Consider the following 13,287-nt stretch of genomic DNA (forward strand, 5'->3'; position numbering starts at 1 on the left):
GCTAGCTGGTCGCCCTATGCGGAGCTCGTACATTGCAAAATGATAACTTCTTTTTCCATGACCGTTGATCGTTTAGTCTTCGACCTTTCATCATCGACGACTACTTCTGCATCCTACGCCAGAGAAGATTGCAGATTTCGGCAGCTGGTGCTTCGGTCGATGCTGTCGACCGCGTGGCCTCGGCCCTCCGGCCAGGCCTATACAGTAGGGAGAGTGGGGGCCCGGGGTTTTGATTCTTTGTAGAATGCATTTCCTTTTCCACCCTCTTTTCCCTTCTGGTCTCGCTGTCGGTTCTCACCTCAGCTACAGAGAGGACTCCCTTGTTTTGCCCAACCTGCAACAGCTAATGTCCGTGAAGGATACTCACTGAAGGTGTGACTAGTGTCTGCCTCATGATGAAGACGAGCAGTCCTGCAAGTCTTGCCGACTTTTACGTCTAAAAATGTTAAAAGATTGACGGATGAAGCGGTGGGCGGCCTACGTCATGCAGGCCGAGAGTGACCAGGATTAAAGCGGCAGCCATGGCTCCGATTTGGAGACCATCGACCTCGCTGCGGAACCATCAGGTTCCGCAGTGCCTGTCCCTGGCCCCAGCAGGCAGGCCACTGGTTCTGCTATGGGGAGACAACATCCCGGTAACAGGGGCACACCCGCACCACAAAAATAAAACGCACCCCCACGAGCTTCCTCGACAGATTTGTCGAAGAAGCTAGACGCCAACCAATGGGCCCGTCGAGAGTTTTAACGGCACCCACCGATCCCCGCAACCGTCGATATGGCATGCGTCAAGGCATTCCAGTCATAAGGGCGTCAGCACCAAACATGAGCGCTGAGGTGCCTCATAAGAGTGTGTCCGCGCCAAGGATTTCGGTGGCGGTGCCGCAAACCTCGACAAAGCCAACTGGCACTTCAAACACTACCCGACTCGCTGGAGCTACGCGAGCGTCTCGCGCCCATTGTTTTGGCGGCAAATAATTCTAAAGACACGTCGAGAAATATTCAGAAGGGTCACAGCCACTCTCTAATACTATGCCTGACAGATCTCGACCCCGTAGGTATCCCTGTGCTCCAGAAGAGCTCCCCGCCCCCCACCCCAGACCCCTCTGGTTCATCTCTATGGACCTGTCATGATTACTTCCAGAGTTTCTGGGTTAGGTTCTCTTGTCCGGGCCAGGAAGGAGTCTTGGTACAGATCTGTAGGGGCTAGATGGGGTTTTAGCATGGCAAACTTGGCATGCTCACATTCCCCAGTACCAAGGTGACAATGGGCTCCCATAGAGACCTAATGGTGTTCCAATCCCCTTAAGATGGCCGCCCTGCGGGTCACTGCCTAAGTAGTCCTTGAGAACTAGACGTTTGGCATAGGGGACTATAAAAGCCCCGCCTCCTCACTAACTCGCGCTTCGTGTTGGTTCCGCTGACAGCGGTGAAATGCTACCAGCTCACAGACCTGCAGAATAATAGAAAAAAAGTCATGTTATGAACTTTAATAGCTCACAGAAAATCCACAGACCTTAGTCTTCAACATACCTGACCAGAGTTTTCTGCAGCAGCAGTCCTCAGACAGGTGACTTCATCCTCCGTAGTTCAGTCAGCAGTCTTCGTCCACGGCCGCAGCTTCATTCTGAGATCTTACGACCTCCGAATACCTACAAAGACAAAGGTACCATAGTTATTGAATGAACATTACAGACTAGTGGTGAATGAAAAATAACCATACGCGCATACGTACCTGAAGCTCCGACGAGCTTTTTCCAAGCATTCCAGTGCCTCGAAGAAAAAAGCTGTAGCTTCATGAAAAAGGCATGCTGTGCAGCGTGCCTTTACCGAATTACGTGCGCATACTTACTGCAAGAGAAAACCCATAGCTGGGTACCAAAGACATGCTGTTCCGTGCGCCTTTACCAAAAACTATGCATGCATACTTAGAAAACCCAGAGTTGGGTAACGAAGGCATGCTGGGCCACGTGACTATTCCTGACTACGCACGCATACTTACCTCAAGAGAAGACTTCTTGTTTTTTCTTCTACGACGCCCAAGCTCCTCAATTGAAAATTTTCTTCAAAGAACCTGAAAAAGAAAGAGTTGTTAGAATCCTCAAGAGATCTCTCTCTCCAACCTCTGAATATTTTTTCTCTCAGAGACTTCAGTGCCTTTCTGACTAAAGACAAAAGATCTCTTCAAAAAATGTGAACACTTTTTCGGAGGCTTTTCCTGTTTAACAGCTTGATTTATCTTCTGAGCCTCAACACCAACGCACCCCTGTTTGAAAGCAGGACGGAGAGATTCCAAACAAACCACAGGTGATGAGAGTTTGGGCTTTAGGAACTACAGGGGACCCAGTCGGGGTGGGAATCGGGGAGAGCCATTGAAGATTTACCACTTATATTGATCCCAGTTTCCCCCTCCTATTTCCTCTCTTTCCTTTATGACGGGAGAACATTTTAAATAACCAGTATTGCAGATCTGTCGAAAAACACGTCGAGACGTTCGAGAGGGTCGGGAAGAATATTCGGAGGGTTCCCAACCCCTGTCTCTGGCAGACCAGTCTCGATGGCCTAAAGACCCAAGTCCCCAAGAAGATTTTTTCCCCTCCAGACCCCTCTGGGTCATCCTTATGGACCAGAGGCAGGTTTGAGAGGGTACATGAATAAACGCTCCAGGTTCGTGGACTTTAAAAAAAAAAAAAAGTATTGCCCCAAAAAGCCCGCGCGAGCAGATTACTATCCTACTATGGCCAAACTCCAAAAAACCTCCAGCCCGACTCCTCATGATGACCAAACCGAGTCAGAGGAGATCCCTCAGGCCCCTTATGATCAGGGAGAGGATCCCTTTGATGAGAATATAGACCAGTCCCCAGATTGGGGTGATGAACAACCAGTGGATGACACTGTCCTCTAACCATGATCCAGACACACTGCATAGATCCTCCCTCATCGCCTCCTATAAGACCAGTCTCTCCCATCGATGACCAGATGGCATTCAATGCTATCCTTAAGAAAGCAGCTGAACACTTTCAGATTGCCACCCAAGAGGCGGTACAAGACACTGACTTCGTAGAGGATATTTTTTAAGAAAAAACACCCTGAAGTCAGGCGATAACTCATAAAACTCTATCAAACGGCGCATTGCCCCCTCTTTGTTGACTCCACCGCAAACATGAGCAGTAAATACACGAGTCGAGAAACTCTTTTGCCCGTCGCCTACAGACCCGCTTTATATCCGGGTACATGCCACTGCCGATTCCCTAATGGTGACAACTAGGAAGAGAGCAGGAGTACCCTTGTCTACGGCTGAGGCACCGCCGGACAAGGATTGCAAAAGCAGCCTACTCCACCAGGATAGCTAACACCACATTGATGGCTAGTTACAGCGACGTCCAGTGGAATTTGCTCCAGAAGGGCCTGCAGGAAGTCCCAGAGCCAACACGATCGTGCCAGCTGGCGGTTGTGTCGGACGGGAGGTAGGTTAATCAAAACCTTCTTAAAAACACCCTGGATGCTGCAGAGACAGCGGGACGAAAACTGGCCCATGGTACCTTGCTAAAAATGCACGCAAGGATAAATAATTCAGGATTTAAACCTGAAACCCAGGCATCCCTCATTAACAAGCCGGTAGAAGAAACTAACCTGTTTGGAAAGGTGATGGATGAGGCTTTAGAGACTGCAAAAAAGTAACATGAAACCTTAGTCACTAAACCAGATAAAACAGATTCCCTATCAGAAGCGAGCAGGTAGCTCTCTCTGCTCCTTTCAGGGACAATCCTTTCCATGTCCCCCACACAATCACTATTGAACAGGAAGTACATCAGTACCCTGAGGGCAGGGGGCAGCTGCCACAAGCCAATATCAGTCAAGAGGACAGCGCTGTGGCAAAGGAAGGGGTAAAAGCGCCACCACAAGAGGCTCCTCGGCCTCAAATCAAAAATGACTTGCTGATCCGGGTCCCTTGCCATGCCTCCCCAGTCGGGGGACGGATAACATTCTTCCATTCATGGGAGGGACTTTCCCCAGACCAGTGGGTGCTCAAGACAGTCACCCACGGTTACTGTATAGAGTTCAGCCGACCACCTCGATACTGGCCATCAACCTTCAGACGCTTATCGCCAGAACATCTCAAGATCCTACTACAAGAAGTTGAGATCCTGTAAGAAAAGCGCACGATCGAAGTCATCCCCGTTCTACAGGTAAACAAGGATATTTATTCAGTGTACTTCCTTGTACCCAAAAAGGATCTCCCCATGCGCCCTGTGCTAGACTTCCACCCAGCGAACAAATTTGTCAAACCACAAAAGTTTCGAATGACAACACTGAAAGAGGTAATCCCTCTACTAACACAGGGGGATTACATGGCAACATTGGACATGAAAGATGTTGCATACTTTTCATATTTCAACGCTGCCAGCGCACAGAAAATAGCTAAGGTTCATGATAGAGGACAAACAGTGTCAGTTCAAGGTCCTTCCCTTTGCCATTGCCTCAGCCCCAAGGGTATTTACAAAGGTGCTGGCGGTAGTAGCGGTCACCAGTGCAGGCAGTCCATTCCAGTCTATCCTTACCTCGACGACTGGCTAATAATGCGGGATTCGTACGGAACATGTCTATCAAACACCCAAAAGACAGTAGATCTTCTCTTCAGTCTAGGATTCTCAATAAACGAGAAGAAGTCCAGTCTAGACCCAAGCCAAGTCATAATTTCTGGGGGCTCTAATTTGGACAGAAGACAGCCTCGTCTTCCCCTCCAACGAGAGGATTCAAAATAAGTTGTTCCTGATCCTTCACTATGAAGCCAGTCGCAAGGTGACTGTACGCAAAGCCATGCGACTGCTAGGGATGATGGCCTTCTGCATTTACTTAGTCCCACGCGCACGTTTGCGCATGTGCCCCATGCAAGAGTGGCTCAACAGCCAATGGTGTCAGGCCAGCGGACAATGGGACGATGTAGTGCAGCCCTTGTTCTCTCTGCAATGGTGGTCGAGGGAAAACCTCTTGAAGGGAAAGACCTTCACCACCCCTGCATTAGAAGCCACTCTCGCTACGGACGCATCTGACTGGGTCGGGGGCTCACCTCCTTCATCGCACGGTGCATAGCGTTTGGTCCCCAGCAGGAGCATCCAAACTGTTGGAATTGCTAGCAATATTCAAATCCCTGAAGGCCTTTCAAAGACACCTCCAGAAAAAAACAGTCCTAGTCCTCACGGACAGCACAACGGCCATGTATTACCTGAACAAGCAAGGGGGCACTCACTCGCCAGGGCTTTCCAAATTGTCTCAGAACAAATGGAAATGGGCTCTCAAGCACAAGATGTTCCTCCTGTCACATGTTCCAGGGAACTCCATCTTCTGGCGGACCTGCTCAGCAGAACCTTGGCGATTGCACAAAGACATTGTTCTCGACGTCTTCGAAGACTGGGGCTTCCCAGAGATTGACTTGTTTACAACTCTGGAGAACACGCAATGCCCAGATTACGCCTCCAGGTATCCACAGAGCCGCTCCAAGGGGAACAGTCTCTGGATAACATGGTCAGGGAAATTGGTTTATGCTTCCAAGCCCTACCCCGGACTCCCCTACTCAAAAAGATAGTGCACAAGATGCACCAGGAACCCGTCACAATGATTCTGGTGGCCCGCCAACCCTGGGTCTCATCTGATGGTGATGTCAATCTCTTCTCCGAGGAAGCTACTATACCCATACAACATGCTATCACAGGACGGGGGAGACGCTCCATCCATGCCCGCCAACTCTCAACTTGGTGCCTGAGGTGATAGTTCGGACACCTCCAGCTTCCTCAAAGATGCATGGACATACTTAAAGAAGCAAGAACGCCTAACACCAGACATTGCTATTCCACAAATTGAAGCACTTCATCATCTCAAGGCTCCTGCGTCCCTTCAACTATGTATAATATCTTTACCAAGCCCTTATTTGACAAATTGGACCGACTAGGTGTCACCTGTACAAATTATGCTGATGACACCCAGATCCTCATTCCCCTTTCGGGCAACTTTGTCTCTGATACAGCCTTGGTAAATAAAATATACCTCCTCATTCAGGCATGGATGGCTACCCACGGCCTCTGCCTGAATGACGATTAAAACAGAGATCCTAATTCTCGGCTCTCCTGCCAACCTAAAAAAACTCAACTACTGTTTTCAACATTGATGGCAACATAATCACAGTAGCTCAAGAAGTGAAAACCCTAGGCTTTTTGATTCCACCCTAACCTTGAGGAAACAGGTAAACTCCCTGGCATCTTCCACTTCCTTTACATGTAAACTCATCAGGGCTTGCTGACGCTTCCTAACACAAGCCAGTTACATCATTCTTGCCAATGCCCTAATATCAAAACTAGACTATTGTAACGCCCTATACTTGGGAGCTAAAAAATACATCAACGACAAAATTCAGATACTGCTAAATAATGCCCTCGGAACAACCCTGAACCTACCCACCAGAGAACATGTATTCAATATGAGAAGGGAACACTGGCTAAAAATTAGCGATAGGATCCATCTTAAAACTGCCTCGCTAACTTTCAAGTGCCTAACAGGCGGGAGTAGCTTCCCTGTAAAAGCTGCCCAGTACTGGAATGCACTCCCTCTTGATCTTAGAATAGACTAATCCTCAGACGCAACATTCTCAAATGGCTACGAGCTAACGACCATCACAGCTAATCTATATGTAGTAAGGCACTAGCCTTTGAATTATGGCTTTTGTCATCACCCCGGTCCTGATCCCCAGCTATGTGTAGACCTCCATATTTATTTTGTACTGGATTCCACCTGTATTGTAATAAACCCTTCCTTTATGTACGAATACATGTATGATCCGTAACTTGTGTAATGTATGTTTGCAGCTCACCTAAATGTGAAACTAAGCTTTATAAGTATCTTTGTACTCTGTTGCGCCCAGTTACCTAAGGGTTTGGTGCGCCCTACAAATTAGTAAACCAACAAATATCTGGTGCAATTCCAAGAGCATCAATCCCATAGATTGCTCTCCGACACACCTTGTCATGTACCTGACTCACCTACTAGACTCGGGTCTCGTTTTTAATTCCGTCAAAGTCCACTTAGCTGCACTTTCAACATACACTACGTCCCCGAAAAATGTTTTGTGGTGGAAAATTCCAGTAATCAAGGCTTTTATGGAAAGGGTTCAATTACTTCATCCCCATATTTCCAACCTAGCTCCCGGATGGGACCTGAATGTGGTTCTAACAATACTAATGGGACCTCCCTTTGAATCTATGCATAAGGCTAGCCTTAAAGCACTCACTTACAAGACCTCCTTCCTACTGGCAGTCACTTAAATAAGAAGTTTGTGAACTACAGGCCCTTTCAGTTCAAGACCCATTTGTCACAATTCACACAGATAAGGTGATTCTGCGCACTCGCCCACGGTTTGCGCCTAAATTCATATCAAAGTTCCATGTAAACCAGTCCATATATCTTCCCACCTTCTTCCAGAACCCCACTAACGTGGCAGAAAGAAGCCTCCACACATTTGATGAGAGGCGAGCAGTCCTGTATTTGGAAAAAACTAAACCACTTAGGAAAACAAGTTTTTGTTTCAGTGGCTGCTGGTAGATAAGGGGACCCTGTCTCTAAATCGGCCATCTCAAAGTGGATTGTAAACTGCATCACACTGCTACACTCTTGCCAAGATGCCCTTCAAGCCTAGAGCGCACTCTACTCGGGGCACTGGGGCTTCTTTAGCATTCATTTCAAATGTTCCTCTGGAGTCCATTTGTAAAGCAGCAACCTGGAGTTCTGTACACACCTTTACAAAACACTACTGCCTGGATACTCGCTCTAGGTCTGATTCTCAAGTGGTACAAGCGGTACTAAGACATCTCTTTACTACTGTTCCTTCCACATCCCGCCACCATCTCTGGGTACTGCTCGCTAGTCTATGCACAGCATGTTATTCTAAGCAGATTCACAAGCATCAGAAGACATGCATTACTTACAATCCTCAGTAAAGCATTTATGGCATCTGCTAATATTCACATGCGCCTACCCTTCCTCCCCGCTCGGAGTAGAAGGAACATATCTTACTCCTTTCTCTCTCTGTACTCCCTCACGATGATCATAGGCTCCCTCACGGCAGAAAAAAAACAACCAGAGTCCTTGATGCGTGAGGGATTTTGGGTACACTACACATCACGTTGGGGATAGTTACAAGCATGACCATGTGGACGTCCCCCTTTCGATTCTCGAAAGACCAGATGCAGTACTCTGAGATTATCACTAGTTGTCGGACTATATGCACAGTATGTGAATCTAAGCAGATACAATCATCAGAAATGCTATTACGGTAAGTAATGCATGTCATATGAGCAATTTTTGAGTGATGTATACCCGGGGGGGGGGGGGGTTAAGAGTGGAAACCAACAACAGGGACAGAAGGACATAACAAATCCCACTACACCTGCAGAGCAAATTCCTTATTTTACATACTTTACCTAAGAGATATGCACTTGCCCGATGTTGACACAATATTTACAACTGCTTTCTGTAAAATGGTGCATGTCACCATACGCACACTTCATATTTGGTGCAATGCTGCCACTCGCAGGCCAGCTATGCACAATGAAACCTTTTTGCCATTTACTGCAAACAGTTTGTTTGCAGGAAATGTCAAGTTTCAAACCTCCCCATGCTTGCCAGCCAATTCAAGTACCGTTCAAATAGTACTTGTCCTTCATAAAATCTCTTCTCAAGGTTCGGGCCTAAGAGTAAGTAGAGTGGATTTGCACGCTCCATTTTCTTGGACATGGCTTTCTACATGCCTTGGCTCACCCAGACACTGTCGAAGGCTAAATGTTTGGCAATAAGCCCCTTGCGCAAAAGCCTAGCTTGACTCAAATGAGGAAACCGAAACATTTGTTTGCTTGCTTTTCAGGGAGTTTTTCACACTTGACAATTTCGTTTTTCTGACGTACAACCTCCCAAATGTTGATGGGGGGCCAAGGAAGTTAAGGGTGCAGGCTTGGATGCATGTGTTTTCTTGGGCATGGCTTAAACATGCCCAGGCTTACCATGCAGTGAGTAATTTCCAGAAATACCCTTTGCGCAAGAAGACCTCCTGTCCTGCTATCTCTTCTTGGTGCTGTGTCCCATAGAATACAGTTGAGCTCCTCGATAAATGTGTTCAAATTGTACGCATAGCCCCTCTACTTTTTCCTTGTCATGCCTTCCTGTGCAGCTTATTTATCCCTCGTCATCGTTTCAACTATCTTCACGACTTCTCCCTACCACTTCTGAATGCTCTGTCATACTCCTTTGCCGCGCTTCGAAACCATAAACTATGGCAGGAGATAATGTAAGATAACCTAACATTTAAAAAATATCATATTGGTGCAATGCTGCCACCCAGAGGCAAGCTGCGCATAGTGAAACTTGTCTTTGCTATTTACTGAAAAGTTAATTTCTTTTCATTAAATGGCAAATTACTCACCATGAAGAGCGAGGAAAATACAAATGCGAGGAGATTTTGCGAACCCTGGAAACCCAAACCTATTTATCTAAGTGCACTTCATTTTACTTTTCCAGAATACTGCACTATATTGCTCTCTCCAGTGTATTTATTGCTGTCTAATTGCAAATAGTCGGAGACTGGCCTACTAGCCTCCATTTACTGCATTGGAAGTGAAATAGTGCTCGGTGCTCTTGATTTTTAAACCCTGCCTAGGAGGCTGGTAGAGGGCACTTGATTTTTAGACCAGCTGAGCATTCGGCAGCACTGCGTCATCCAAATAGGTCGACATTTGGTAATCCAATGGGGAAGCTCAGGCATTCCTGGGGTGCGGGGGGGGGGGGTTGAGTTGAGTTACGTAGCACCCGTTAATGACAGCTGAAGAATTTCTGTCTATTGCTGTTACTAGTTTTGACGATTGGCACACAGCCTCGTCTTCCTCGGGGCCAATATTTAGTCCAGTATTTACAACCCGAGGACGACGAGGCTGTGTGCCATCGTCAAAACTAGTACACCAATAATTTACAGATATTCTTCAGCGACATTCTAGCATGAAGGTTTAGCAGCCAATGGGGTTTTAGGTTAAATCGTATATACTTTAATGGTTATTATTTGCCATGAGGAAGCAGCATGCTGTTGCTTTATGAAACAAGTACTGGCAGAAATAGGACTGTTGACCGTGGGCACATTATTTTTGTTTGGGTCAATATGTTTGTCTGCTGGCGTAAAAATGCAATTCAATTATCTCTAAAGCATCAAAACAACGAGTCCTGTTTAAACAAACGTGGCTGACTGTCCCTTCTGGTGCAGGCTACTGGTGATGAAGATGCACAACCTCCACCGAACAGGCAAGGCACCGAAGGAGGGCTCTGATTCAGAGAGCAGCGACAGTAGCGAGGATGAAGATGATGAGAAGAAGCCACGCCTGGAGTTGGCCATGGTGCCTCATTATGGAGGAATCAATCGTGTCCGGGTATGTCTTTGTGTAGAGATGTTCTCACTGGGTGGCCGCTGTAGTTTTTGTGAGGTTCCAGATGTGTTGCTTGCTTGAGTCCTCTCATAGTATTCCTGTCTTGTCTGTTTTCTCTCCCGAGCCTTTGTTTTGCTCTGCCGCTAGCCATGGTTTTCAACAGAATACTAGCCAGTGGCCATGGCCTTTGGCTGTGCTGACTGTATATTCTGACATTAATGGGCACTGACTATGGCCTTTAGCCATGGCCACTGACTACAGCTTTCAACGTTGGCCACTGTATATTTAAAAACAGTGACGGTCTACCAAGCATGGCTTTTAACCATGCACATTGGTATTTTTAAACACACAAGCACTAGCTATGGCCTTTGGTGCTGGCTAGTGACCCCAGCCTTTGTCATGGCCAAGTACACAGCCTAAATTATTTCTAATTCCATTATTGATGTAATCAGTTGTATACAATGTAATTAGTGTTGTCACCAGTGATGTCATCAATGAAGTGATCTGTGATGACATTGTGGTCATAGTCCTCAACAGGGCGTGTGAAGTTAAGGTGGCTTTAGCTGAATTTCAGGGGTTTTGTTGTATTAAGTTCTCACCTTAACATCCCTGCAACTAAAGTTTTCTTTTTCCTTGAATTTCAAGGGTTTCTTAATTCCTTATATTTTAGAATGCTTCCAGACTACTAGCATGGTCTTCGGCCATGGTCCGTGGGCATGGCCTTTGGCATTGTCCATTGACCGTTTTAAAATGCTTCAAGACCACTAGCCATGGCCTTCGGATTGCAGGCTTTGAGAACTCGCAATGTGTTTAGAGGTATCCGGTCATTGCATCTAAAACAAAGCATTGATTGCAAAAGCCTTAAAAAAATGCATTTTTAATTAAAATGGGTTTTAAGGGGTAAAAAAACAGGGTTGAGGGACGGGGATTGGAGGAACCCCCCCTAAAAAAAAATGTTTTTTCGATGCATTTTGTTTTCAAGGCTTTTGCATTTGATGGTTTGGCACCCGATGCTATCACTAGGAACCGTGTTTAGGCAATGCGCAGTGAGATTAAATTATTTGCCATGGAGCATACACTTAATTAAGCAGCGTTCTGCAAGCGGTACACCCTTTTCCCACGCCATCATTTGGCACACCCATTCCGCAGCAGCGTCAATTTCAGCATGCCCTTTTCGTCACGAAAGCCATTCCGGCGCCGTTATTTTGGCACAAGGGATATTTGGATGTGGCTGATATTGCAGCCACGTCTAAATGCCCTCATGCTAAATAAGATCACAGGACTGCACTGCAACAAACCTCACCATCTCCCACTTGTGTTGCTTTTCTTTTAATTAAATCAGTCAAAATTAAAAAAAACATACAGCCTTGAACCCTGGTCTGCCAGAGTTGGAGGCCCAGCATTTAACCACTATGCCACAATGGCTTGATGCTTGATAGGGCATACACTTCATACTTAGCCTATAATTTAATATGTTCAATGATAAATGGCTAGGTATGAAACTTGTGAAAAGCACAACAATAGTATCATTGTAGCATAAGTGCTGTGTCTCAAACTCCTAAGGCCAGGGCTCTATGATAGCAGCACCCAGCATAAATGTGATATATATTTTTTTCTTTTAAATTTCATGTTTTGTGTTTTCTAATGTTGCCCAGAGATGGTGTAGTCCTCTTTTTGAATATAGGTGCAGTGTAAGGGGGAATGTCATCTGAGAGGGTTTGCTTGCAATGTGTGTGCGTGTCCATGGTGTAAAGTTGCATGCAGTTTATAATGTTGCAGTAATTGTTTCATGTTTAATACGTGTTCAATTCTGCAATGGCAGTGTAATACATGTCCCATCCTGTTTCATGACGTTGCAGTAAATTAATCTTTTTAAAGTTTAATCCATATTACAAAATGCAAAGTGCCTGCAGGTTCATGCCACGCCAAATGCAATCTTGCGTCAAAACATCCTTGGTCCCATGTATGTCCCAACCGGCTGCATCTAACTGGGCGTGCCCAAACAAACTGCAGCGAAAATGTCACACCATAACGGCATGCACCTAACTAGCCATGCCGAAATGTCGTGTCCCGTTCTCCAAGCCCCTTGTTTTATGGCTGGTCTCTTGGTGACTTGTGATACATCGCACGACCCCAACTAACCGCATTTAAGCAGCACGTAAACGGGCAGGGGGGGGAAATAACCGGCTGCAAGAATAACCTATGCCCAGGTACTTTCTGCACCCATAGCAAAAATCAAAAGCTGCCACCCATGAATATACACATAGTACAGCTTAGCTTCAAAGTGAGGAAGGGGCCAGCCCCTTCAGGCCATGTTGCTCTAAGTGGTCTTGTAACTTTGCCTCATTTATTAGGCACCATGGCCTGAGGGGGCTGGCCTTTTCCTTAGTTTGAAGCTGAGCAGGGCCATTCCTGGTTACTGCATGGATGGGAGTAGTGGGTCACCAGTGACTTATTTTTTTCCACTCCCAATTTCACTGTAGCTGTAAAAATATCTATTTTTGTTATATGTAAAATATTGTAGGCTTTGAGAACTACCAATGTTTTTAGTTAATTCCCTGTACGATATTATTTGCCGAGGATCGCACACTTTGGTTAAGCAGCATGCCACAAGCCCCTTGTTTATGGCCGGTCTCTTGATGACTTGATACATCGCATGACCCCAACTACCCGCAATTAAGCAGTACAGAAAAGGGTAAAAAATTATCCACTGCAAAAATAACCTATGCCCAGGTACCTTTGCCCCAATAGCAAAATAAGCAAAAGCTGACGCCCATTAATATACGCATAGTAAGTGGCCACATATTGTAAAGTGAAATATACAAATGTAGTCCAA

General features: G+C 46.2%; 1 protein-coding gene across 1 annotated transcript in view; it reads left to right on the forward strand.

Moving 5' to 3' along the window:
- Positions 1 to 13,287, forward strand: part of GRWD1 (glutamate rich WD repeat containing 1) — a 183,932-nt gene that overhangs the window by 100,386 nt on the left and 70,259 nt on the right. The window contains exon 3 of the mRNA XM_069606631.1: positions 10,292 to 10,454. Coding sequence (XP_069462732.1) covers positions 10,292 to 10,454 — 163 coding nt within the window. The remainder of the gene's footprint in view (positions 1 to 10,291; positions 10,455 to 13,287) is intronic.

Source organism: Ambystoma mexicanum, chromosome 1p, assembly GCF_040938575.1.
Source record: "Ambystoma mexicanum isolate Mex_15411 chromosome 1p, UKY_AmexF1_1, whole genome shotgun sequence".
NCBI classification, from domain to species: domain Eukaryota; kingdom Metazoa; phylum Chordata; class Amphibia; order Caudata; family Ambystomatidae; genus Ambystoma; species Ambystoma mexicanum.